The 27,868-nt window shown below is 39.1% G+C and overlaps 1 protein-coding gene across 1 annotated transcript in view; it reads right to left on the reverse strand.

Annotated features, from left to right (window-relative positions):
• Nucleotides 1-27,868, reverse strand: part of enpp2l (ectonucleotide pyrophosphatase/phosphodiesterase 2-like) — a 34,195-nt gene that overhangs the window by 1,659 nt on the left and 4,668 nt on the right. Inside the window, exons 3-24 of the mRNA XM_067424840.1 lie at nt 27,695-27,826; nt 25,233-25,358; nt 25,042-25,102; nt 24,685-24,782; nt 23,964-24,043; nt 23,429-23,548; nt 23,182-23,237; nt 22,193-22,258; nt 21,947-22,019; nt 20,454-20,562; nt 20,247-20,369; nt 17,126-17,157; nt 16,920-17,047; nt 16,325-16,388; nt 16,127-16,214; nt 15,801-15,970; nt 15,672-15,729; nt 13,055-13,194; nt 12,848-12,965; nt 9,514-9,591; nt 8,135-8,267; nt 7,318-7,471 (exon numbers count right to left, since the gene is read on the reverse strand). Of these exons, the coding sequence (XP_067280941.1) occupies nt 7,318-7,471; nt 8,135-8,267; nt 9,514-9,591; nt 12,848-12,965; nt 13,055-13,194; nt 15,672-15,729; nt 15,801-15,970; nt 16,127-16,214; nt 16,325-16,388; nt 16,920-17,047; nt 17,126-17,157; nt 20,247-20,369; nt 20,454-20,562; nt 21,947-22,019; nt 22,193-22,258; nt 23,182-23,237; nt 23,429-23,548; nt 23,964-24,043; nt 24,685-24,782; nt 25,042-25,102; nt 25,233-25,358; nt 27,695-27,826 (2,207 nt within the window). The remainder of the gene's footprint in view (nt 1-7,317; nt 7,472-8,134; nt 8,268-9,513; nt 9,592-12,847; nt 12,966-13,054; nt 13,195-15,671; nt 15,730-15,800; nt 15,971-16,126; nt 16,215-16,324; nt 16,389-16,919; nt 17,048-17,125; nt 17,158-20,246; nt 20,370-20,453; nt 20,563-21,946; nt 22,020-22,192; nt 22,259-23,181; nt 23,238-23,428; nt 23,549-23,963; nt 24,044-24,684; nt 24,783-25,041; nt 25,103-25,232; nt 25,359-27,694; nt 27,827-27,868) is intronic.

Below are 27,868 nucleotides of genomic sequence, written 5' to 3' on the forward strand. Positions count from 1 at the left end.
ATTAGTCAATAGTAGCTGAAGTGTTAATGTAGTGCTACGCATTAGTCCTGCATGACTTCCTGCAGAGTTATCTATTAATAACGGCCCATTATTATAAAGGGTTATCGTACACTTAAAACAAGGCAACTGGTTTGATTATATTGGTCAGGAGTTCAACTAATGAAACATTCAAACATTGGGTTAGACTTTAACTCCAGAACTGATTCACCGCTGAGGCAGCTGAATTGTCATCAATGAATCAGTTCTGGAGTTAAACTGCACTCTTTCCCAAAGCATGTTATTTCCACAGTTATTCTCCTGTTTGTGTAAAGAAACGCCAGATGTTCCCAGGAAAGTGACAGCATCACTCAATCTGGTGAGTCATTGAAGCTTAAACAACAGCAGTGTGTGTGTGTGTGTGTGTGTGTGTGTGTGTGTGTGTGTGTGTGTGTGTGTGTGTGTGTTCAAATATTCAAACATTCAAATATTCAAACATTCAAATATTCAAACATTATTCTTGAGTTAAAATTTGAAACAGAAATATTTTTTTAGAAGACTTTTCTAAAAGTATTTCTTATGGATTATGAATGTGAAGCAGCTCAGATCATCAGATGGGAGATGACTTAGCTGTTGAGATCTTCAGGTGGTGAGTGTTTCTGTGTGTTAGTGACGGTTAGATGTGAGTTGTGTATGATGAGTGATGAGTGAGGAGTGTTACTTTCAGGAGTTCAACTAATAAAACATTCAAACATTGGGTTAGACTTTAACTCCAGAACTGATTCACCGCTGAGGCAGCTGAATTGTCATCAATGAATCAGTTCTGGAATTAAACTGCACTCTCTAGAAACATGTTATTTCCACTTTACACAACATTCTCCTGTTTGTGTAAAGAAACGCCAGATGTTCCCAGGAAAGTGACAGCATCACTTAATCTGGTGAATCATGAAGCAGAGTCATTGAAGCTTAAACAACAGCAGTGTGTGTGTGTGTGTGTGTGTGTGTGTGTGTGTGTGTGTGTGTGTGTGTGTGTGTGTGTTTGTGTTCAAATATTCAAACATTCAAATATCCAATCATTCAAACATTCAAATATTCAAACATTCAAATATTCAAACATTCAAATATTCAAACATTCAAAAATTCAAATATTCAAACATTCAAACATTCAAACATTCAAATATTCAAACATTCAAAAATTCAAATATTCAAACATTCAAACATTCAAATATTCAAACATTCAAACATTCAAACATTCAAACATCCAATCATTCAAACATTCAAATATTCAAACATTCAAATATTCAAACATTCAAATATTCAAACATTCAAATATTCAAACATTCAAATATTGAAATATTCAAACATTCAAACATTCAAATATTGAAATATTCAAACATTCAAACATTCAAATATTCAAACATTCAAACATTCAAATATTCAAATATTCAAACATTCAAACATTCAAATATTCAAACATTCAAATATTCAAACATTCAAATATTCAAATATCCAAACATTCAAATATTCAAACATTGAAATATTCAAACATTCAAACATTCAAATATTCAAATATTCAAACATTCAAATATTCAAACATTCAAATATTCAAACATTCAAATATTCAAACATTCAAATATTGAAATATTCAAACATTCAAACATTCAAATATTCAAACATTCAAACATTCAAATATTCAAACATTCAAACATTCAAATATTCAAATATTCAAACATTGAAATATTCAAACATTGAAATATTCAAACATTGAAATATTCAAACATTGAAACATTGAAACATTCAAATATTCAAACATTCAAATATTCAAACATTCAAACATTCAAATATTCAAACATTCAAATATCCAAACATTCAAACATTCAAACATTCAAACATTCAAATATTCAAACATTCAAACATTCAAACATTCAAATATTCAAACATTCAAATATTCAAACATTCAAACATTCAAACATTCAAACATTCAAATATTCAAATATTCAAACATTCAAATATCCAAACATTCAAATATCCAAACATTCAAATATTCAAACATTCAAATATTCAAACATTCAAACATTCAAATATTCAAACATTCAAACATTCAAATATTCAAACATTCAAACATTCAAATATTCAAACATTCAAATATTGAAATATTCAAATATTCAAACATTCAAATATTCAAACATTGAAACATTGAAACATTCAAACATTCAAATATTCAAACATTGAAACATTGAAACATTCAAACATTCAAATATTCAAACATTCAAATATTCAAACATTCAAATATTCAAACATTCAAATATTCAAACATTCAAATATTCAAACATTCAAATATTCAAACATTCAAACATTCAAACATTCAAATATTCAAACATTCAAACATTCAAATATTCAAACATTCAAATATTCAAACATTCAAACATTCAAATATTCAAATATTCAAACATTCAAATATTCAAACATTCAAATATTCAAACATTCAAACATTCAAATATTCAAACATTCAAATATTCAAATATTCAAACATTCAAATATTCAAACATTCAAACATTCAAACATTCAAATATTCAAATATTCAAATATTCAAACATTCAAATATTCAAACATTCAAATATTCAAACATTCAAACATTCAAATATTCAAACATTCAAATATTCAAATATTCAAACATTCAAATATTCAAACATTCAAATATCCAAACATTCAAATATTCAAACATTCAAATATTCAAACATTCAAATATTCAAACATTCAAATATTCAAACTTTCAAATATTCAAACATTCAAATATTCAAATATTCAAACATTCAAATATTCAAACATTAAAATATTCAAACATTCAAACATTCAAATATTCAAACATTCAAATATTCAAATATTCAAACATTCAAATATTCAAACATTCAAACATTCAAATATTCAAATATTCAAACATTCAAATATTCAAACATTCAAATTTTCAAATATTCAAACATTCAAATATTCAAACATTCAAATTTTCAAATATTCAAACATTCAAATATTCAAACATTCAAACATCCAAACATTAAAATATTCAAATATTCAAACATTCAAACATCCAAACATTAAAATATTCAAATATTCAAACATTCAAATATTCAAACATTCAAACATTCAAATATTCAAACATTCAAATATTCAAACATTCAAATATTCAAATATTCAAACATTCAAACATCCAAACATTAAAATATTCAAATATTCAAACATTCAAATATTCAAACATCCAAACATTCAAATATTCAAATATTCAAACATTCAAATATTCAAACATTCAAACATTCAAACATTCAAATATTCAAATATTCAAATATTCAAACATTCAAATATTCAAACATTCAAATATTCAAACATTCAAATTTTCAAATATTCAAACATTCAAACATCCAAACATTAAAATATTCAAATATTCAAACATTCAAATATTCAAACATTCAAACATCCAAACATTAAAATATTCAAATATTCAAACATTCAAATATTCAAACATTCAAACATTCAAATATTCAAACATTCAAATATTCAAACATTCAAATATTCAAACATTCAAATATTCAAACATTCAAATATTAAAATATTTAAAAATTCAAACAGTAAATTTTCAAACATTCAAATATTTAAACATTCAAACATTCAAATATTTAAACAGTAAATATTCAAATATTCAAACATCCAAACATTCAAACGTCCCAATATTTAAATATTCAAATGTTCAACAGATGTCATGCAGTTAGAGTAGAGTTATTAAATTAATTTGTAGAGTTTGTTTTCTAATGCATTGTCAGCTTATGTTATTTTCATGAAAAAACTATCCTTGAGTTAAAATTTGAAACAGAAATATTTTTTAAAAGTATTTCTTATGGATTATGAATGTGAAGCAGCTCAGATCATCAGATGGGAGATGATTTAGCTGTTGAGATCTTCAGGTGGTGAGTGTTTCTGTGTGTTAGTGACAGTTGAGGCCACTGAAGGTCAGCAGTGAATCAGTTCTGGAATTAAACTGCACTCTTTTCCAACGCACGTTATTTCTATATTTGTTTGTGTAAAGAAAGGTCAGCTATTCCCAGTAAACTGACAGCATCACTTAAACTGGTGAATCATAACTGCAGTTTAAACAGCCAGCTCTCAGTGATGCGTGTCGTGTCCCGCTATGATAACAGAAGCTAGCACATGTTTACAGAACCCAGTGTGCCTGTCTCTTTCTCTTTCTCTATTTCAGTTCCATTACGCGATAGAAAGCCTCAGGCCGTATAGCAAACCCATCTAATCTGCGGCCTGTAACACATCAAACTAATATTACCATGGGCACAATAAGTAAGATTGTTAAGTTAGCACTTTTAAACATCCACTCATTTAAGAATAAATCACTTATAGTCAACGACTTAATATTTCTAAATGAAACGTGGTTAGAAGAAAACTGTAGTGCAACAGTCCTCAATGAAGCAGCCCCTCCTAACTTTACTTTTATGAGTGTTTGCAGAGCAGTTAGGAGAGGTGGAGGTGTTGCTGCACTTTTTAAAGATTTCTATCAATGTAAGCAAGTATCATTTGGTGAACATTTGTCTCTCGAATATCTGGGTATTGTGTTAAAAGGTTCTCCGCGCATCCTGCTTATCATTATTTATAGGCCTCCGAAATACTCTGCAGGCTTCACTGGGGACTTTACAGAACTGTTATCAATAATTTCCTCAGAGTTTGACTGTTTTGCTATTGCTGGGGATTTTAACATTCACAGACAATATTGAATCCAGGACAACAAAAGAGCTCATGACTGTTCTTAACACTTTTGATTTGACACAGCATGTACATGGACCCACACACAATCGTGGACACACTCTAGATTTACTCATCAATAAGGGTCTAAACATTTCATCGATTGTTATTAAGGATGCGGCACTGTCTGATCATCTCTGTATTTTATTTGATATTTTGATCCCTCCTGCCATTGAAGCTAGATCTGTCTGATTAGAGCATGATTGCATACAGAAAGCAATTAATGTAGCAAAGCTAGACAGACCTTCTCCAATATTATAAACAGAAACATAAACAACACACACGCTCTTTTTGCTACGGTAAAGAGACTAACAACCCCCCGAGCCACATTTCCAGAGAAATGCTCTCAGACAGCAAATACAGTGAGTTTGCTTCCTTCTTCTCAGAGAAAATCAATAATATCAGAAAGGGAATCTGCACATCCTTGAGTTGCTCTGGGATCAGACAGATCAGACCACAACCTCAGAAAATTACTATGTCTAATTTCGAAAGCACCTTAAAACATCAACCTGCGCCCTTCACACACTCCCCACTTCTTTTTTTTCAAAAGTGTGTTTGACTGTTTGGAAGCAGATCTCCTGGAAGTGGTGAACTCCTCACTTCTCTATGGGACTTTTCCAAACTCCGCTAAAACCACAATAGTTAAGCCTCTTCTGAAGAAGAGAAATCTGGATAACTCCATACTGAGCAACTACAGACCAATCTCAAATCTCCCCTTCATTGGCCAAATTATTGAAAAAGTTAACTGAACTCAAACGGATTCTTTGAAAATTTTCCATCTGGTTTCCGACCGCATCACAGCACAGAGACAGCGCTCATAAAGATTATAAATGATATTCGCTTAAATACTGAAACAGGCAAAACATCAATTCTGATTCTACTCGACCTCAGTGCTGCATTCGACACTGTTGACCACAACATACTTCTAGACAGGCTAGAAAACTGGGTCGGGCCTTCTGGGATGGTCCTCAAATGGTTCAGGTCTTAGAAGGGAGAGGTTATTATGTGAGTATAGGAGATCATAAGTCTGAGTGGACGTCCATGACATGCGGAGTCCCACAAGGGTCAATTCTAGCACCACTCCTGTTCAACCTGTATATGCTGCCACTGAGCCAAATAATGAAAAAGAACAATATTGCTTACCACAGCTATGCTGACGACATCCAGCTCTACTTAGCACTATCACCTAATGACTACAGCCTCATTGACTCCCTGTGCAAATGCATTGATGAAGTTAACAACTGGATGTGCCAAAACTATCTTCAGTTAAACAAAGACAAAACCGAAATCACTACATTTGGAAACAAAGATGAAATTCTCAAGGTGAACGCATATCTTGAGGCTAAAGGCCTGATAACAAAAAATTGAGTCAGGAATCTTGGAGTGATTTTGGAGTCAGACCTGAGTTTCAGTAGTCATGTCAAAGCAATAACTAAATCAGCATACGATCATCTGAAAAATATTGCAAGGATTAGATGTTTTGTCTCCAGGCAAGACTTAGAGAAACTGGTTCACGCTTTCATCACCAGTAGGGTGGACTATTGTAATGGCCTTCTCACTGGCCTTCCCAAACAGACCATTAGACAGCTGCAGCTCATACAGAACGCTGCTGCCAGGATTGTGAGCAGAACCAGAAAATATGACCATATCACACCAGTCCTCAGGTCTTTACACTGGCTTCCAGTTACATCTAGGATCGATATTAAAGTACTACTACTGGTTTATAAATCACTCAATGAGCTAGGACCTCAATACATCACAGATATGCTTCCTGAAAAGATCAGATCACTGCAAAAAATGCTCTTCTCACTCAGTATTTTTGTCTTGTTTCTAGTCAAAATATCTAAAAATTCTTACATTAAGAAACATTTACTAGACAAGTAATAATTATTGTCTTGTTTTGGGAAAAATAACTCAAAATGAAGAGTTTTTGCTTAAATTATGTAAAATAATCTGCCAATGGGGTGAGAAAAATAATCTTAATTCAAACAGAAACTAGATTATTTTTCTCACCCCATTGGCAGATTATTTATCTTATTTTAAGCAAAAACTCTCTTCATTTTGAGTTATTTTTCCCAAAACAAGACAATTACTTTTGCTTGTCTAGTAAATACTTCTTGTTTTAAGAATTTTTAGCTGTTTGGACTCGAAACAAGACAAAAATACTGAGTAAGAAAAGCATTTTTTTTGCAGTGAAGTGCTCCATAGCACTTTTGTGTGTGTGTGTGTGTGTGTGTGTGTTGTAGTCTGGTTTCTTTAGACTCTAAATGGCTCCATCTGCTGGTCCGATATAACAAATGAACATGCTGAACACTGGGTCTAATTTATTAATGATAATAATGTTCATTATTCATATTTATGCATATTTAACTTCTCATTTCAGCCTAACACATGGATTAGACATAAATAGTTATTAAAGCAGCTGTTTTCTGTGAATATATAGTGTGATTTATTGTGTGAATGTATCTGTTTGTGTGTGTGTGTGTGTGTGTGTGAGTGTGTCTGTGTGCACATATGTGTGTGTGTGAGTGTGTTACTGACGTCGCAGCTCTCGCTGTTGTCCGCTCGGTGAGGCAGGATGAAGCATGTGACCCTCAGATCTCCCTCACACTCCTCCAGTGTGTCATTGAGTCCCTCACAGCTGCTGATGATGCTGTAGAAATGACTGGGGATGGAGAAGGAGCCCGTTGCATGCCTGACACACACACACACACACACACACACACACACACACACACACACACACACACACACACACACACACACACACACACACACACACACACACACACACACACACACACACACACACACACACACACACACACACACACACACACACACACACACACACACAAATAAATAATACATATCATTATAAATATATAAATTATGCTTACTGCTGAAATCAGCAGCATTACAGTCTCCACAAGGAATAAACAATCATTTTATAATGTTTATATTATTAAATTATTTAAATAACAATTATTTAAATATAAATGTTTCATAAAATATTTAAATAAATAAACATTTATATTTATATATACAATAGATTTAACAATATATATTATTTATTTAAAACATTAAAATAATATTTTAGATTATTAAATAACTCTTTTATATAAATTATATTCAGGTTACTAATTTAACATAACGAGGGTCAGGGTTAGCGTTAGGAGATCAGTATTAACTCTTTCCCTGCCATAGATGGAAATTTCCCTATTTCACTGTTGTACAGTAGAGGGCGCTGATACACATGTGTGTGAAAATTATAACATTTATAATTGTGGAGAGACATGAAGACACAATGTGTGTGTGTGTGTGTGTGTGTGTGTGTGTCTGTGTGTGTGATTCTCACTCTTTGATCTTCTCCTCCGTGTCTCTCAGTCCATCGTGGTCATGATCAAATATGGGTCCCATGATCACATTCACTCCATTATTCTCCAGACTGTACCGCCTGAGCACGACTCTCTGCAGGTGATGCCACACCTCTACACACACACACACACACACACACACACACACACACACACACACACACACACACACACACACACACACACACACACACACAAACACACACACACACACACACACACACACACACACACACACACACACACACACACACACACACACACACACACACACACACACACACACACACACACACACACACACACACACACACACACACACAGTTTAGTTAGTCTCATCTCTCAACATGTTTAGTCTAATATATTACATTTCATCAATCTTAGTGTTGTTCTGTGTGAACTGTGTATGGAGTGAAAAGAATTTCTGAATTAAATAAGTTTTTTACAAAATGTAATTTACAATTGCATGTTCTTTCAGGAATGTAAGAAAGTTATGTTTTGACTTCAATAATGCAGTTAGTCAAACACACATGCTCAGTGCACACATCTGTGTTGGTTTTGCTGTAAATACATCATTTTACTAATTTATATTGAGTATAATCTATGTTCATTTTATACCATTATTTTTCAATCATGCAGTGCATCTACTCACGAAGTTCATGAATACACAAGTATGTTTGCACATTTCTGAAATGTATGTGTATGAATTGACTGTTGAATCTGTGTGTGTGTGTGTGTGTGTGTGTGTGTGTGTGTGTCCTCCACTGCAAAAAAATGCTTTTCTTACTTAGTATTTTTGTCTTGTTTCTAGTCTAAATATCTAAAAATTCTTTCATTAAGAAACATTTACTAGACAAGTAAAAATATTTGTCTTGTTTTGGGAAAAAATAACTCAAAATTACGGTAACACTTTATTTTAAGGTTCAGTTATTAACTATTAATTATTTGCTTATTAGCATGCATATTACAATGATATTGTCTTTTTATTAGCACTTATAACGCTCATATTAATGCCTTATTCTGCATGAGCTTATTCTACATCCCTTAATCCGACCCAATACCTAAACCTAAACACTACAAAAACTACCTTACTAACTATTAATAAGCAGTAAATTAGGAGTTTATTGAGGCAAAAGTCATCATTAATAGTGAATATGTGTTCCCCATACTAAAGCATTACCAAATTCATTTATAACTGAATTTTTTTGTCATTTTTTAAACTGACGTTCTTTTTAGCCAATCAGATGTGAGAGCCGATGTTTCAAACGTCTCGCTCAGTGTTTTGGCAGTAACTGCAGTTTCTGTGCCGATGTGAATGATACTCAGTAAATAAATGAATGAACGTGAGTGTCAGACTCACTCTTGAAGGCAGGATACATGGGAACTGTGTTGGTGATGAGCGAAGCATCATATCTGGATTCAGCCGTAACGGAGAAATCTGCACAGAGATCAACATCACCTTTATCTAAACCAGTTCTCCTTTAAGACCAGACACTACTGACAAAACCATTGGCCTTTCAGACTAGTTTCCCAGGCTTACTTTTATCACACTCTGGGCATCTGTACATATCTTTAACCACTTTAACCCAGCACCAGGCCAACAGGGGGCGCAAAAGTCAGTAAACAACTTTATGTAGAGCAGGCTGTCCCGATTGAACACAAAATTGGGCTCAGATGCCATTTACATGATTGTGCACAAGTCCAAACTTTATTTTAATGAGCTTTTTTAATAGTCATTATGTCAGTCATCAATAATAACTAAATAAATCAATAACTTGCTTGACTTTTTCTGAGGTTTTCTCAGCAGTGATGTAACAAAAACTTTCAAACATGATAAACAAAAAATAAAAAGAATTATATATATATATATATTAGGGGTGTAACGATACGCGTATTCGTATTGAACCGTTCGGTACGAGGCTTTCGGTTCGGTACGCGGTACGCATTATGTACCGAACGGTTCTTGGACTAATTAATTAGATTTGGAAAATAAAAAAGTGTGTGAAATATAATAATATTCGTTCAACAAGGTAGCCCAATAACCAAAACGACATAACAGGCAATGCCCCTGACACCGCCGAAGCATGTGAAAAAAAACAAAAAAACACCAAATATGTTTTAGGCTGCTCAGTCAGGTGTTCGCTTACTCAGTAGGCTACGCGCTGAATGCTCGTGGCAAAATGGCTATTGCGTTTAACAAACCAGAAATAGAAGATCCTCCAATAACCAACAGGTCTGGTGTTTGGGTGAACTTTGGATTGTTTGTAAGCTATGATGGTGTTGGCAAGAGTGATGGATTAAAAAACAACGGTATGTCGCATTTGCTGATGGTACAGCAGCGGGAATAATTCATGTCATGTCAATCAACTCATTTACGCCGACAACAAGACGATAAAAAGAAGAAACAGCCACAAACTATCCCACAAACTATCCCCGCAGCATTTAGAGAGACATTTCCAACTTATTCAAATGGCAAAAGACATCACCGCGGCGAGTGGCCCATTTATAGCCGCGGATATGAGACCTAACGCCCGTTTCACACATACTCCGTCTGCAGTGCGTGTGCGTTGCGTATTTTTTTCCGTACCCATGTTAACGGATGACAGCTTTCAGACTGCACGCGGATGCTGTCCGTCAGTCCGTTCCAGGAGCGTTGCGTCTGCAGCAGTACACGGATCGTTTTCGTACAGAGGCTATTTTTTGCTGCGCTGCGTTGCGTTGCTGCATTAAAGCGACAGAAGATTGTTCGCATTAAAATAAACATGCACTGACGCGAAAATCTAGTCATTTCACCACAGATGCATATCATTTAAAATATACTCTTGTTTCAAAGTCAACACATGGCTTTTTTTTCTCAAGTAAAGCAACAAAACGACACCTTACCTGGCATTTAGGTTAAAAAAAAAAGTGTCATAATGGATAACACTCGTACTTTCTTGGAGGGGGGAAGCAAAGTTCTTTTTGACCTGCAGGATTTCTTTTAAAAGGGTGTAAAAACGAAAGAAAAGACGAGAGTCGGCTGTTTTTGAATAGACTATTGTAAGTTTCTAATTTAAAATGTTTGTGATTTAAGGCTATAAACTATGTGTTTTGCCACTTGTGTGAGCTAAATCTAAAGTATATAAATATGAATAAATGAATTTAATAAAATGTTGTTTAAATGTAGTAGGCTACGTAACCTGACTTCTATTAAAGAGTAAACAAAGAGAATTGGAATTCAGACGAGGCATGTTAAGTAAAAACTTTTGGATTTTAAATAAAAAATAATGAATCAATGCTGTGTTTGTGGTATGCAACAGCCGATCAGTTTTATTAGTTTTAATAAAAAAAATAATAAAAAAAGGTAATTTATCTGCCAATTTTTTGTTTTTGCTGTATCTAAAACATACCGAACCGTACCGAACCGAACCGTGACACCAGTGTATCGTATCGAACCGAACCGTGAATTTTGTGAACCGTTACAACCCTAATATATATATATATATATATATATATATATATATATATATATATATATATATATATATATATATACTATCAAATGAGACCATGCACTTGTATATATCTTGTTTTTTTTGTAGAGTTATAAGCCCTCACTTTAAAATATGCCACTTAGACGTGAAATCATTAAAAAAATAAGGTGTTTTCTTTCACAAATTGAGTTTTTTCTCCACTTCAGAAGCACTTACACACACCAAGAGTTTTATTCATTTATATATTCTGAAGGTTTTTACTGATGGGATTTTTCATATATCATTCACCTGATAATATTTTTAACATTTTGCCCCTAACATATGGTGAAAATGCCTTTTTTCTGTTATATGTTGACAGTATTTTCTGATTTATGGAGTGATAAAAAGACAAATCCAAAATCCCCTCGCAAGAAACCTTTAAATCAAATATGCTGACAAAATAAAACAAGAAATTTGAACATGGCTTCATCCAATGTTTATATTTATCTTCTGAAAGATTTATACAAATAAGCGCAAATTTAGTAAAAAATAAATAAAAATTTGCATTTTTAAACATTTAACATTTTAGAAAACTTACAATTGTCTTAATATACTTAATACACTGCAAAAAATTATTTTCTTACTTAGTATTTTGTCTTGTTTCAAGCCAAAACTTCAAAGAAATCTTAAAACAAGAAGTATTTACCAGACAAGCAAAAGTAATTACTCTAAATTAAGAGAGTTTTTACAGATAAATAATCTGCCAATGAGGTAAGCAAAATAATATTAATTCAACCAGAAAACAAGATTATTTTTCTCACCCCATTGGCAGATTATTTATCTTATTTTAAGCAAAAACTCTCTTCATTTTGAGTAATTGTTTCCCGAAACAAAACAATAATTTTTACTTGTCTATTAAATGTTTCTTAATGCAAGAATTTTTAGAAATTTTGTCTAGAAACAAGACAAAAATACTAAGTAAGAATTTTTTTTGTGTGTAAATGAATGAAAAGTAATTAAGTAATGAATTGTTAATTAAAAACTATAAGTAATTATAAGTAAGTTATTAATAAACTGTGGAAAATATGGTTAGTAAACATGCTTACCCTGTTCACCTGTGGTGTTCAGTCTTAAATCAGAGGCTTCTTTTTTACATTCAGGCTCATAAAACAATATCTCACTTCTTCATATAAGAACAATTGATACTATTTACATAATTGATACTAAGTGTGTGTGACTGACCCGGCGGGTAGAGGAACGCGTGTGTGATGCCGGGCTCCTGGCTGTACGTGTTGCATGTGTGTGTGAGATCCAGACGAGGATCCGCTCTCACACACTCGCTGGACGCTGCAACCTCCACCTGTGCACGCACACACACACACAAAGAAACACATGAAGCAGCATGGCTCACAGGAACGTGTGTGTGTGTAAACGCAGCAGTTTGTTCACCTGTGCTGTCAATGTGAACTCGCTCCACAGTGGCATGTTGATGGCATGACTGAAGCCACTGCAGTAATCGGAGAGACAAAGCTGTGTGTATGACGTCTGGAAGAGAACGGCTGGACGGCCGAACGGCAGGTGCGTGATGTCTGCACACACACACACACACACACACACACACACACACACACACACACACACACACACACACACACACACACACACACACACACACACGATCAAGAGATTCATTAATTTATTCCGCTTTGGCAATCAGTTCATTTCTCATTTACTAACATATTGCATAAAATTAATAATAGGCTGTTAACTGTCACTGCTCTTTTTGATCACAGTTCACCCAAACATGAACATTCTGTCATCATTTACTCTCCCTCATGTTGTTCCAAACCTGTATGAGTTTCCATCTTCTGCTGAACACAAAAGAAGATATTTGGAAGATTGTTTGTAACAAAGGAGATAGAGCAACCATTCACTACCATAGTACTGTATTCCCCCCCCCCCCCCTATTATGGTAGTGAATAGTTGTTCTATCTGCTTGGTGAGTAAATGATGACAGAATTTTCATGTTTGGGTGAACTATCCCTTTAAATATCTGTGATTTATGAATGCTTTGGAATACTGTCTCTTTTAAAGAACACATTTTTATTGCAGAAGTGAACGCATATAAAAAAAAAAAATAAGTGTAAAAATGTAACAGAAGTTTAAGGTAATTGTAATTGTAAAGCAAATTAACAGCTTATTTATTTTATACAAAATAGGTATTTTACAAAATATTTTGGACTACAATTGCTATAAAATCTAAGCCATATGGATGGTCTGACCAAGTTATATATATAAGTGTAAAACGCTTTGGATGTACAGTAGTACATATGAAAGCGCTATATAAATGCCTCATTTGTTCATATAGTATACAAATATTTGAACACCCTGCTATTTTGCAAGTTCTCCCACTTGGAAATTAGGGAGGGGTCTGAAATTGTCATCGTAGGTGCATGGCCACTTTGAGAGACATAATCTATAAAATAAAAAAAATCCAGAAATCACAATATATAATTTTTTACCTATTTATTTGTATGATGCAGCTGCAAATAAGTATTTGAACGCCTGTCTATCAGCTAGAAATCTGACCCTCAAAGACCTGTTAGTCTGCCTTTAAAATGTCCACCTCCACTCCATTTATTATCCTACATTAGATGCTCCTGTTTGAGGCCGTTAGCTGCATAAAGACACCTGTCCACCCCATACAATCAGCAAGAGTCCAACTACTAACATGGCCAAGACCAAAGAGCTGTTCAAAGACACTAGAGACACAATCATACACCTCCACAAGGTTGGAAAGGGCTACGGGGAAATGGCCAAGCAGTTTGGTGAAAAAAGGTCCACTGTTGGAGCAACCATTAGAAAATGGAAGAAGCTAAACATGACTGTCAGTCTCCCTCGGACTGGGGCTCCATTCAAGATCTCACCTTGTGGGGTCTCAATGATCCTAAGGTGAGAAATCAGCCCAGAACTACACGGAGGAGCTGGCCAATGACCTGAGAAGAGCTGGGACCACCGTTTCCAAAGTTACTGTTGGTAATACACTAAGACATCATGGTTTGAAATCATGCGGAAGGTTCCCCTGCTTAAACCAGCACATGTCCAGGCCCGTCTTAAGTTTGCCAATGACCATTTGGATGATCCAGAGGAGTCATGGGAGAAAGTCATGTGGTCAGATGAGACCAAAATAGACCTTTTTGGTCATAATTCCACTAAACGTGTTTGGAGGAAGAAGAATAATGAGTACCATCCCAAGAACACCATCCCTACTGTGAAGCATGGGGGCGGCAGCATCATGCTGTGGGGGTGTTTTTCTGCACATGGGACAGGGCGACTGCACTGTATTAAGGAGAGGATGACCGGGTCCATGTATTGCAAGATTTTGGGGAACAACCTCCTTCCCTCAATTAGAGCATTGAAGATGGGTCGAGGCTGGGTCTTCCAACATGACACTACCCGAAGCACAGCCAGGATAACCAAGGAGTGGCTCTGTCAGAAGCATATCAAGGTTCTGCCGTGGCCTAGCCAGTCTCCAGACCTAAACCCTCATAGAGGATCTTTGGAGGAGCTCAAACTCCGTGTTTCTCAGCGACAGGCCAGAAACCTGACGGATCTAGAGAAGATCTGTGTGGAGGAGTGGGCCAGAATCCCTCCTGCAGTGCAAACCTGCTGAAGAACTACAGCAAACGCTTGAGCTCAAACAAAGGCTACTGGACCAAATATTAACACTGATTTTCTCAGGTGTTTTAATACTTATTTGCAGCTGTATCATGCAAATACATAGTTAGAAAATAATACATTGTGATTTCTGGATTTTTTTTTGATTATGTCTCACACAGTGGAAATGCTCCTATGATGACCATTTCAGACCCTCCATGATTTCTAAGTAGGAGAACTTCCTAAATAGCAGAGTGTTCAAATACTTATTTTCCTCACTGATAATAATAGTAATAATACATTTGAACAAAATAAATGTCATTATTTTTATTTTATTGTATTATTCCTGTCCCTCCATCCCATCATCACGACCTGTTATTAAGGATGTGAAACTGAAACAGATCTTAACTGTTCGATGGTCCATCGGCCGCAGGAGGAAACGTCTGCAAACTTTCTTCAATGTTGTTCTGTGAACGAGAACAGACTCAATACACTGACCTGTAGAGAACACGTGTGTGTGTGTGTGTGTGTCACTGACCTCATCATCACAGTTGCAGCTCAGGTCATGTGTCCCTTCAGAGCGCGGGGTTAAAGGCATCGGTGATGTCACTTCCTCTGGCTGAGTGGGGGTATATGGAGGGTTTCTCAACATGTCATTCAGACTGCCATGTGTCCCGTTATTAGGGGCCGGAGTCAGACCCAGCAGATCTACACACACACACACACACACACACACACACACACACACACACACACACACACACACACACACACACACACACACACACACACACACGCTGCATGAATCTGTCATAATTCTCTCATGATCTAAAACTCTCGAGACACACGTCTGGGTTTTCTCACCACACATGACGTTATACAGTTCAATGTTCTCAAAAACGGGCACTTGTGTCTTGAAATTGAAGCTCGGCCCAAATCCCATGAAGATCGTCTACCAGAAAAACACAACAGAAAGATTCAAGGATGGATGGATGGATGGATGGATGGATGGATGGATGGATGGATGGATGGATGGATGGATGGATGGATGGATGGACTGACCTGCATGCTGCTGATCTTGTTGTCAAACCCATGATCTCCATAGTAGCCGCAGGTAGCAGGAGTTCTGCTCTCAAACACACACACACACACACACACACACACACACACACACACACACACACACACACACACACACACACACACACACACACACACGAGAGAGCATACACACACATCAGAACATCATGAGTTCAGCTTCACACACTTCCCCCTAATGTCTGCTTTTTCTGAAGAACTGTATTTGTTGAATGATGACTAGAGCATTGCTACTGACACGTGTTTACAGATGCCATGCACACACACACACACACACACACACACACACACACACACACACACACACACACACACACACACACACACTCTGTCCTGTCTAAAGGATCGCTACTGACACGTGTTTACAGATGCCATGTACACGCACTTAGTCTTTCTACCTTTTCAAAAAACATCATTTAGTATGTCTATAAATCCATTTACATTGTGGGGACATTTGGTCCCCACAATGTAAGATAAAGAAGTACACTCACACACACACACACACACACACACACACACACACACACACACACACACACACACACACACACACACTCACATGGCCACGTGCCACTTCCTCTCCATGAGCAGATGGACGTCCTCGATGCGTCTGTTGTTGGCGTAGTGCAGGCGTTTGGGCAGGTGCTGCTTCAGGTACGGCTTGAAGTGCTGATTGGGCATCTTACACTGAAACAGAAAGGGTCAAAGGTCACGTGACGCACCATGGACAAACACAACAGGGGTTTGTGTGATTTACATACTTACCGTTAAATTAGCTACAATCTCCTTCGGATTGTCTGAAACATGAAGAAATACGTCAATAAAACCCGCCAGGGAAGGGTTGGAGAACTATAAACATCATGACAATGAATTCATAATGAATGACAAATGTAAAAAGTGCACTGCATTAGCCGTGCTTGTGAGGAATATTCCCAGATTAAATATACGGTTTAAGTGGAGCTTTTGAAAATGTTTTCTAAATCTGTAGAACATTGCATTCAAGATCACCAAGATATCCCAGTTAAATCCCTTATCCTGGTTTTGTGCAATAGGCCCCTGGAGCTAAAAATGTCTCTACAGATTCAGAAAAACATTCTCAAAAGGTCCACTTAAATAGTCCACAAGAGAATAAATACAGTCTTAAAACACTAGGGTTAAGGCACTTTCACACTGGACGCGATTTTGACGTGCAAATGATTTGTGCAATAGTTTTATTTTGTGATCAGCTGTGTGTGTAATGAGTGCTTCCACACCGAATGCGAATGTGCTGTGGCGAAAAAAACGACATTTATTTTTTACTCTAGCGGTGACAAAAAACGGCTTCAACCAATCACACAAGGACACAAAGGAGACGAAATGTCCATTCTTATGCTATTCTCTCAACACTAGCCTTTGGCAGGTGTGGCGTTTCTCAGTTGCTGAGTTTACAGACAGCAATAACTTAAAAGGTCCTTTTCGTATGATCAAGATAAAGCGCAGAGGCTTTGTTCCCTCGTCATATGGTAAGATCCTTGGTTCCTGTCCCAAGGGCCAGTGTTGGGAGCGTCATGTTGCAGGAAGAGCCTTTCAACAGACGCCTCCCTCACTGGTTGGGGTGTGGTCAAGGAAGGCCGGTTTGCGAGAGGTCGGTGGGGGCCCCCAGTATTTTTCTTGGCACATCTATTGCCTAGAAATGTTGGCGGTTTACAAAGCTCTGAGGAGCTTTCTCCTGGACCTCCACGACCACCATGTCCTGATACGGGCTGACAATATGTCCGTGGTATCGTATCTGAATCATCAGGGGGGTCTGAGGTTGCGCCCACTATGCAAGTTGGCTCACCAGATCCTCCTGTGGTCCCAGGGGAAACTGTCGTCTCTCAGAGCGATGTACGTCTCAGGGGACCAAAACAAGGGAGCAGACGTCCTGTCGAGGCAGGGGCTGAGGCCCGGGGAGTGGCGACTCCACCCCGAGGTGATGGAGGCCATGTGCGAGAGGTTTGGCCCAGTGGAAGAGGATTTGTTAGAGCGAGAGACGACTCACTTTCCACTGTGGTTCTCTCTCAGGCATCCGGCTCCGCTTGGGCTGGATGCCATGATGCAGACGTGGTCGAAGATATGTCTGTGCGCATTCCCCCCGATCGCTCTGCTCCCGGGAGTTCTAGAGCGGGTCCACCGGGAGGGCATCAGCCTTCTCTTAGTAGCACCCCGGTGGTCGACCCGGGTTTGGTTCTCCAACATCGTGGCACTCCTAGACGGCCTTCCATGGCAGGTCCCTCTGAGGAGGGATCTGCTGTCTCAGGCAGGCGGCACAATATTTCACCCCATGCCCGAGCTGTGGGACCTCTGGGTCTGGCCCTTGAGGGGGCTCAGTACCTGGAGGATGGTCTGTCAGCCAGTGTCGTTGAGACCATTCTCAGCTCTAGGTCTCCCTCTATGAGGAGACTGTACAGGCGTTTCTCCGCCGGCCAAACCCCATCCACTCTGACGGTGTACATGGCTGCCATAGGGGCTTTCCACTCGCCTTGGTTGTACGGTTCCTCCGTGGCTTTGGAGGTTCAGGCCTGCGGCTCATTCCAGAGTCCCAGCCTGGGATCTGGCAGTGGTTCTTGAAGGGTTGGCTGAGGCCCCCTTTGAGGCATTGGAGTCGGCTGAGGCGAGAAACCTGACCCTTAAGGTGGCCTCTTTCCTCACCATCACTTCTCTGAGGAGAGTGGGAGACCTCCAGGTCTTGGCGGTAACGCCAACTTGCCTGGAGTTTGCTCTGGGCGGGGTGAAGGTCATCTTACACCCCAGGCCGGGCTATGTGCCCAAGGTTCCATCTGTAGGGATGAGGTTACTGTTTCTTCAAGCGGTTCATCCTCCGCCTCACGTGACGGCCGAGGAAGCTAGACTTCACCTGCTCTGCCCGGTTAGGGCAATGAGGATTTATCAGGAGAGGTCTGCACAGTGGAGGAGATCGGACCAGCTGCCGTGTGCTTTGGCTCACCCAAGAAAGGGCTGCCTGCTGCAAAACAGACAATTAGTAATTGGATCGTCCAGGTTATAGCTGCGGCTTATCAGGTGCGCAATTTTCCTTCACCCATGGCCGTGAGGGCTCACTCTATGAGGGGCTTGGCCTCCTCCATGGCCCTCCTTTCTGGAGCTTTGCTTATTGAGATTTGCGAGGTGGCGGGTTGGGCCAACCCTCACACCTTTATTAGATTTTACAAGCAGGATCTCCCGGTGACAATCAGGTACCAATGTGCTTGCGTCCTAAGTGTGCCTGGGGGGGCCAGCTTCACACTAGGACAGGCGTGATGTGGTGTGGCATAGTGGGTATCCGTTCCCCAGAGTGTCTTCACTCAACGACGCAGTGCGAGTTCCCTTGATAAAGGGAACGTTTCGGGTTATGACTATAACCCTTGTTCCCTGAGAGGGAACGAGACACTGCGTCTCGTCGCCACACCTTCTCACGTAGAGTGCCCGTTTCATCGCAAAGCTATCTTTACTATGTGCCGGCGTCCTCTTATAGCTTCCGCATATGCCGTCACATACTACGCCATGACGCAGCACCAATCAGATTGGTGACAGATTCCATTCATGCTTCAGACGCCTCACGCTGGGGGCGTTCCCCAGTGTCTTCACTCGACGACGCAGTGCGAGTTCCCTCTCAGGGAACAAGGGCTATAGTCATAACCCGAGACGTTTTCCTTATTATGTACAGTAGTATATACTACATATAAATTGATACTGAATCAAGATCGAATGCATCACGCCTTTCCCCCAAACACCCACCCCCAGCCAAGAAAAACAAACCTCACTCCAACCTGAAATTAAAAGTTGGCAACCCTGCTTTTCCGTTACGCGTCCGGTGTGAAAGGGCCTTTAGTCTGTAGGTTTTATGACTAGTTGAATGGCGTGAACTCACAGGGTGTGTTGGCGGTTTTGGGGCCGATTCTCCCGGAGGATCCTGGGATTAATGTGATGGCATCAACATCGAGTCCATAAGAGCCCAAATACTCTGTTCGTTCACAGTGAGACTCCTCCATCCCTGAACACAGACACATGGAGCATCAGATCTGAGTCACGTCTTCAGAATCGGAAGCGTTTATTATATAAAACTTTATTTCCGTACCGTGATCACCCACCAGCATGACGTTCACACAGCGATGGAGGTTCATCTGCTTCAGCCCGTTCATCAGCTGACCGATGATGTTATCGATCTTCCTGAGCGTGTTATCCAGCTGTCCCAACACACACACACACACACAGTCAGCATAAAATATATCGCCAAAAGTGTTGTACCGCCCCTCCAGATCCCTGAGTTCAAGTGTTCAATCCCTTCATGGCCACTAAGGGTTTGCGACATTACCAAACAATTATTTGGTAAAAAAAATTATAAAGATTTTCTCAATAACGATAATTAGACAATTTTTTTGATATTCTTCATATTCTTTGTGATGGCCACTTCACAGCAGTGACAGAACTAATCTTTTCCAAAAGTTTAAATGTATTTTTTCCTTTTATGAGCATTTTTTGGACTGACATGTGACGTGACACACATTTTGAACTTATATATAGCGCTTTTAACAGACCTATGGCCATCCAAAGCGCTTTACATCTTGCCTCACATTCACCCATTCACACACCGACGGCGGTGTCAGCCATGCAAGGCTCATCCAGCTCGTCGGGAGCAGCTGGGGTTAGGTGTCTTGCTCATGGACACCTCGACACTTGGTCAGGTGGAACCGGGGATCGAAACCACCAACCTTCCGGTTTGTAGCCAACCTACATGAACCACTGAGCCACTGCCGTTTGATGTTTAAACATAACTTTAAATACTGATATTTAAAAAAAAGTTAAAACATGTAGAGATTGTTTAAATGTAAAATTAAAACCTCCAGTAGGCGGCAGCAAGTCACCATTAATGAGTGAGTCATTGAGATTCAACCGAATTCGTTTAAACGACTGATTCATTCAGGAACGAGTCATTTGACTATCTTAAAGGTTTAGTTCACCCAGAAATGAAATGTCGTCTCACTAATGTCGCTCCACACCTGTAAGACCTCCGTTCATCTTCACACACAGTTTAAGATATTTTATATTTAGTCTGAGAGCGTATGCAAGTGTATGCACACTATACTGTCCATGTCCAGAAAGGGAATAAAAACATCATCACAGTAGTCCATATGAGACATCAGTGGGTTAATTAGAGTCTCTTGAAGCATCCAAAATACATTTGGGTCCAAAAATAACAAAAACTACGACTTTATTCAGCATTGGCTTCTCTTCCGGGAAATAAAGAGTCAAACGGCCATGAAGCGCTTTGAGAGCCTAGAAAATCGCTATATAAATGTAATTAATTATTAGTATGAATCAGTGAATCGATCAATGATTCAAATCACCAATGTCTCGTGATTTCAGCAGTTTGACACGCAATCCGAATCATTGATCGATTCACTGATTCATAACCGTTCCAATCTTTAAAAGTATTATGTTGTTGAATCCCTTCATGGCCACAGGTGTATAACTCCAGCTCTCGGCCCGCAGACGCTTCTACACACATTAGTGAAAGAATGGGTCGCTCTCAGGAGCTCAGTGAACTCAAGTGTGTGTGTGTGTTTTCACCTCATTGCTCAACGGGCCCAGGAGATGTCCGTAAGTATCCGGCTGTTCTGAGTGGACAGCGTAGACATACGGCCTGGAGAACACACACACACACACACACACACACACACACACACACACACACACACACACACACACACACACACACACACACACACACACACACACACACACACACACACACACACACACACTTAGCAACTGAAGAGCTGAACGTGTTCTGCAGTAAGAGGTAAAGTGACACACCTCTGGTCATCAGGGAGATGGAGCCACTGCAGAATGGTGAGAATCCTCCTCTCCAGAGGAATCACCCTACAGAGAGGGAGAGAGAGAGAGAGAGAGAGAGAGAGAGAGAGAGAGAGAGAGAGAGAGAGAGAGAGAGAGAGAGAGAGAGAGAGAGAGAGAGAGAGAGAGATGGTTTCTGAATGACTGACTAACACGTCTTGTCTGAGCACACAGAGGGCTCTTGTTCACGAGTGGCTGGTCGTGTGTGACTCGACTGAATAAAGAACATGAAGATCAGGACACACTGAGCCACTCTGAATGACCTGTGTGTGTGTGTGAGTGTGTGTGGGTGTGTGCCCTTGTTTATTAAGAAGAGTAAAACCTGAGATCACCAGCCAGCGGTCCCCCACTTTTCAAAAGGCTTATAAATCACACAGGAGGAATTTTTATGAGAAAGTAAAAATGCAGAATGTTTCCTGTGATGGGTAGGTTTAGGGGCAGTGTGTGTGTGTGTGTGTGTGTGTGTGTGTGTGTGTGTGTGTGTGTGTGTGTTTGATGGGTAGGTTTAGGGGCAGTGTGTGTGTGTGTGTTTGATGGGTAGGTTTAGGGGCAGTGTGTGTGTGTGTGTGTGTGTGTGTGTGTGTGTTTGATGGGTAGGTTTAGGGGCTGGGACATTGTAGGGGGGTAGAATTTAGTTTGTATAATATAAAAACCATTACATGTATGTGTTTGTGAGTGTCTAAGCAAACGAGAGTGTATGTGTGTGTGTGTGTCTAAGTGAGCGAGTGTGTGAGCGTGTGTTTGTCTGAGTGAGCGAGTGTGTGTGTGTGTGTGTGAAAGGTCTTTGTTTGAATCATGTGTTGGTTGTGTCATGAGGCTCTTGCAGTGACACTCTGAGCGTTGCTCCAAACGCAGAAGAAGTCCTCATTTATAATGAACCCCTGCTGCGAGTTCTGGCCACTCAGTGGAACATTAGGATCTGAAATCAATAATTACTAAGATGAGCTCACCAGGGCCAGAAGAACGTCCCGGCTTTCACGCCCTGTTTCTCTGCCGTGATCCAAATCTGAGAAGACGAAGGGATAAAATAAAATGTGCTTTCCAAACAAACCCAAACTGAGCATGATGACTTATTTAGAGTTCAGATGTAAAACTCCCAGGATCAGATCCCCGGAGATATGCAGATGATATCATTCTTATGTAAGCTCTCCTGCTATGATTGGCTGAGAGCCGTGTGTGGGCGGAGTCATGACTCACGGGCTGCCCGCCCCACCAGCGGTGATTGAGCTTCTCTCGTCCTCTCAGTTTGAAGTGAGCTTTGAACACGGGATCATACATTGAGTTGCACACGATGCCATGGGACTCGGGATACAAACCCTGAGGAACAACAAATCTCAATCAGTGTCAAATATAACATATCAATCTCAGATATCATCACCCCATCATCATTACACTCCTTTTACAGTCCGAAGCAAAGCATGCTGGGAGCTAAACATGTGCCAGACTTCCTCTATAAGTGCAGTAATGTTCATTGACATCTGAGAGAAATGAAGTGTGTGTGTGTGTGGGCATGTTATTGTGACATATGAGGACACAAATGTGTATAATGCCATGGGTATGACACAGGTATTACAGGAGAGGGTGAAATATGAGGACATTACCCATGGCCCCACTTTACAAAAGGCTTATAAATCACACAGGAGGAGTTTTTATGAGAAAGTAAAAATGCAGAATGTTTCCTGAGTGTGTGTGTGTGTGTGTGTGTGTGTGTGTGTGTGTGTGTGTGCAGTACCGTGGCCAGCGTGTAGAGGTTCGGGAAGGTTTTGGACGGGTACATGGGTCTCATACGAGGGGCGTGAGTTCCACACGACGCTATGATAGAAACACAGAAAGCAGCTGATGAACCTCCGACACGGAAGATGGAGAACGAGGGAAGATGTTTTTAAAATGATTTTCTGAAGGTGTGAATGTTACATTGTGTCATTCTTCAAACGTTAAGGGAACGTTACATTGTCATTCTTCAAACGTTAAGAGAACGTTACATTGTATCATTCTTCAAACGTTAAGAGAACGTTACATTGTATCATTCTTCAAACGTTAAGGGAACGTTACATTGTATCATTCTTCAAACGTTAAGAGAATGTTACATTGTGTCATTCTTCAAACGTTAAGAGAACATTACATTGTGTCATTCTTCAAACGTTAAGGGAACGTTACATTGTATCATTCTTCAAACGTTAAGGGAACGTTACATTGTATCATTCTTCAAACGTTAAGGGAACGTTACATTGTGTCATTCTTCAAACGTTAAGAGAACGTTACATTGTGTCATTCTTCAAACGTTAAGAGAACGTTACATTGTATCATTTCAGGAAAAACGCTCCATGGATAATGTTTTTGAGCTAAAGCTTTGAGAACATTATTAAAGTGTTTCCTGTGGGCTGGTGTGAGTGTGTCTGCAGTGAGGGATTGTGGGAAGTGTGTTTGTGTGGTGCAGAGATGAGGTGCTGTACTCAGTTTGTGGATGTTGGGTAAGACGCTCTTTCCTTTCTTCATGTAAGAGGCGCGGAAGCCGTCGAGAGACAAGATGATGAGAGGAGGACGGACGAACCTTCAACAGCAAGACACAATTACATTTACACATTCAGCAGACGCTTCTACTCACAGAGGGAGAGCACATTCATGATGACCATCACACTGCTGTCTGAAAGCTCTCAGTGTGAATGAGACACACACACACACACACACACACACACACACACACACACACACACACACACACACACACACACACACACACACACACACACACACACACACACACACACACACACACACTCCACACGACAGAGGATAACACCGTCACTCACCCTGCAGGGCATTCTGGGCTCTGAATCTCCTCACAGTCGCCCTCCAGCCACGAGCTCTCGCCTACACACACACACACACACACATTCAACATCCTGTTATTACACGTGAAATTGTATTGAAAATGTCTGATGTGCTGTGTGTGTGTGTGTGTGTGTGTGTGTGTGTGTGTGTGTGTGTGTGTGAGTCTGACCGGTGCACAGCGATCTGTAGTTAGTACAGCAGTCTCCTCTCAGCAGACAGTCGTCTGAACACTGACAGGCGTAATTCTCGTTCCGGATCTCTCCACAGCGCTGCTGAGAACACTCGAACCCTCCCGCTGAACACACACACACACACACACACACACACACACACACACACACACACACACACACACACACACACACACACACACACACACACACACACACACACACACACACACACACACACACACACACACACACACACAGAGAGAGAGAGAGAGAGAGAGAGAGAGAGAGAGAGAGAGAGAGAGAGAGAGAGAGAGAATGAACACCTAATGTTCTAAGCATGTAAACGCCGCACATCCAGAGAACATTTGTATGAGATTCACCAAAAAATATATACGCCGCTAAATCCTCATCATTCAACATTCAATTATTAAAGTTCAAATGTTTAAAAGTTCAAAAGTTCAAATGTTCAAAAGTTCAAATGTTTAAAAGTTCAAAAGTTCAAATGTTTAAAAGTTTAAAAGTTCAAATGTTTAAAAGTTCAAAAGTTCAAATGTTTAAAAGTTCAAAAGTTCAAAAGTTTAAAAGTTCAAATGTTTAAAAGTTCAAAAGTTCAAAAGTTCAAAATTTCAAAAGTTTAAAAGTTTAAAAGTTCAAAAGTTTAAAAGTTTAAAAGTTCAAAAGTTTAAAAGTTCAAATGTTTAAAAGTTCAAAAGTTCAAAAGTTTAAAAGTTCAAATGTTTAAAAGTTCAAAAGTTCAAAAGTTCAAAATTTCAAAAGTTTAAAAGTTTAAAAGTTCAAAAGTTTAAAAGTTTAAAAGTTCAAAAGTTTAAAAGTTCAAATGTTTAAAAGTTCAAATGTTTAAAAGTTCAAAAGTTTAAAAGTTCAAATGTTTAAAAGTTCAAATGTTTAAAAGTTCAAAAGTTTAAAAGTTCAAATGCTTAAAAGTTCAAAAGTTCAAATGTTTAAAAGTTCAAATGTTTAAAAGTTCAAAAGTTTAAAAGTTCAAATGTTTAAAAGTTCAAATGTTTAAAAGTTCAAAAGTTCAAATGTTTAAAAGTTCAAATGTTTAAAAGTTCAAAAGTTCAAAAGTTCAAATGTTTAAAAGTTCAAAAGTTCAAATGTTTAAAAGTTCAAATGTTTAAAAGTTCAAAAGTTCAAAAGTTCAAAAGTTTAAAAGTTTAAAAGTTCAAAAGTTTAAAAGTTCAAAAGTTTAAAAGTTCAAATGTTCAAATACAGCTGCTGGTCATATGATTAGAACATTGATTTATTTCACTAATTCTGTTCAAAAAGTGAAACTTGTATATTATATTCATTCATTACACACAGACTGATATATTTCAAATGTTTATTTCTTTTAATTTTGATGATTATAACTGAGAGCTGAGGAAAATCCCAAATTCAGCATCTCAGAAAATTAGAATATTACTTTAGACCAACACAAAGAAAGGATTTTTAGGAATCTTGACCAGCTGAACAGTCTGAGCATGTCCAGCTCTCAGTCCTCAGTTGTGTCTCCTTTATCCTGAATTACAAAACACAGTGGACTTTTGTGTGTCCAGTTGTAGTGTGGACAGGTGTGTGTTGTGCTGTGTGTCCAGTTCTAGTGTGGACAGGTGTGTGTTGTCCTGTGTGTCCAGTTCTAGTGTGGACAGGTGTGTGTTGTCCTGTGTGTCCAGTTGTAGTGTGGACAGGTGTGTGTTGTGCTGTGTGTCCAGTTGTAGTGTGGACAGGTGTGTGTTGTCCTGTGTGTCCAGTTGTAGTGTGGACAGGCGTGTGTTGTCCTGTGTGTCCAGTTGTAGTGTGGACAGGTGTGTGTTGTGCTGTGTGTCCAGTTGTAGTGTGGACAGGTGTGTGTTGTCCTGTGTGTCCAGCTGTAGTGTGGACAGGTGTGTGTTGTCCTGTGTGTCCAGTGTAGTGTGGACAGGTGTGTGTTGTGCTGTGTGTCCAGTTGTAGTGTGGACAGGTGTGTGTTGTGCTGTGTGTCCAGTTGTAGTGTGGACAGGTGTGTGTTGTCCTGTGTGTCCAGTTGTAGTGTGGACAGGTGTGTGTTGTCCTGTGTGTCCAGTTGTAGTGTGGACAGGTGTGTGTTGTCCTGTGTGTCCAGTGTAGTGTGGACAGGTGTGTGTTGTCCTGTGTGTCCAGTTGTAGTGTGGACAGGTGTGTGTTGTGCTGTGTGTCCAGTTGTAGTGTGGACAGATGTGTGTTGTCCTGTGTGTCCAGTTGTAGTGTGGACAGGTGTGTGTTGTCCTGTGTGTCCAGTTGTAGTGTGGACAGGTGTGTGTTGTGCTGTGTGTCCAGTTGTAGTGTGGACAGATGTGTGTTGTCCTGTGTGTCCAGTTGTAGTGTGGACAGGTGTGTGTTGTCCTGTGTGTCCAGTTGTAGTGTTGACAGGTGTGTGTTGTCCTGTGTGTCCAGTTGTAGTGTGGACAGGTGTGTGTTGTGCTGTGTTTGCTCTCACCTGTCTTGAGACACTGATGGTCGAAGTCGGAGCAGCAGCTCAGGTACGTCTTACACAGATTATCACACCTGCAGCTGGGTGGCTCCGCCTCCTTCAGCTCGAAACAACGACCCTGACACGACCCCGAGAAATCTGACATCACACACACACACACACACACACACACACACACAC

The sequence above is a fragment of the Pseudorasbora parva genome, chromosome 19 (assembly GCF_024679245.1).
Source record: "Pseudorasbora parva isolate DD20220531a chromosome 19, ASM2467924v1, whole genome shotgun sequence".
In the NCBI taxonomy this organism is placed as follows: Eukaryota; Metazoa; Chordata; class Actinopteri; order Cypriniformes; family Gobionidae; genus Pseudorasbora; species Pseudorasbora parva.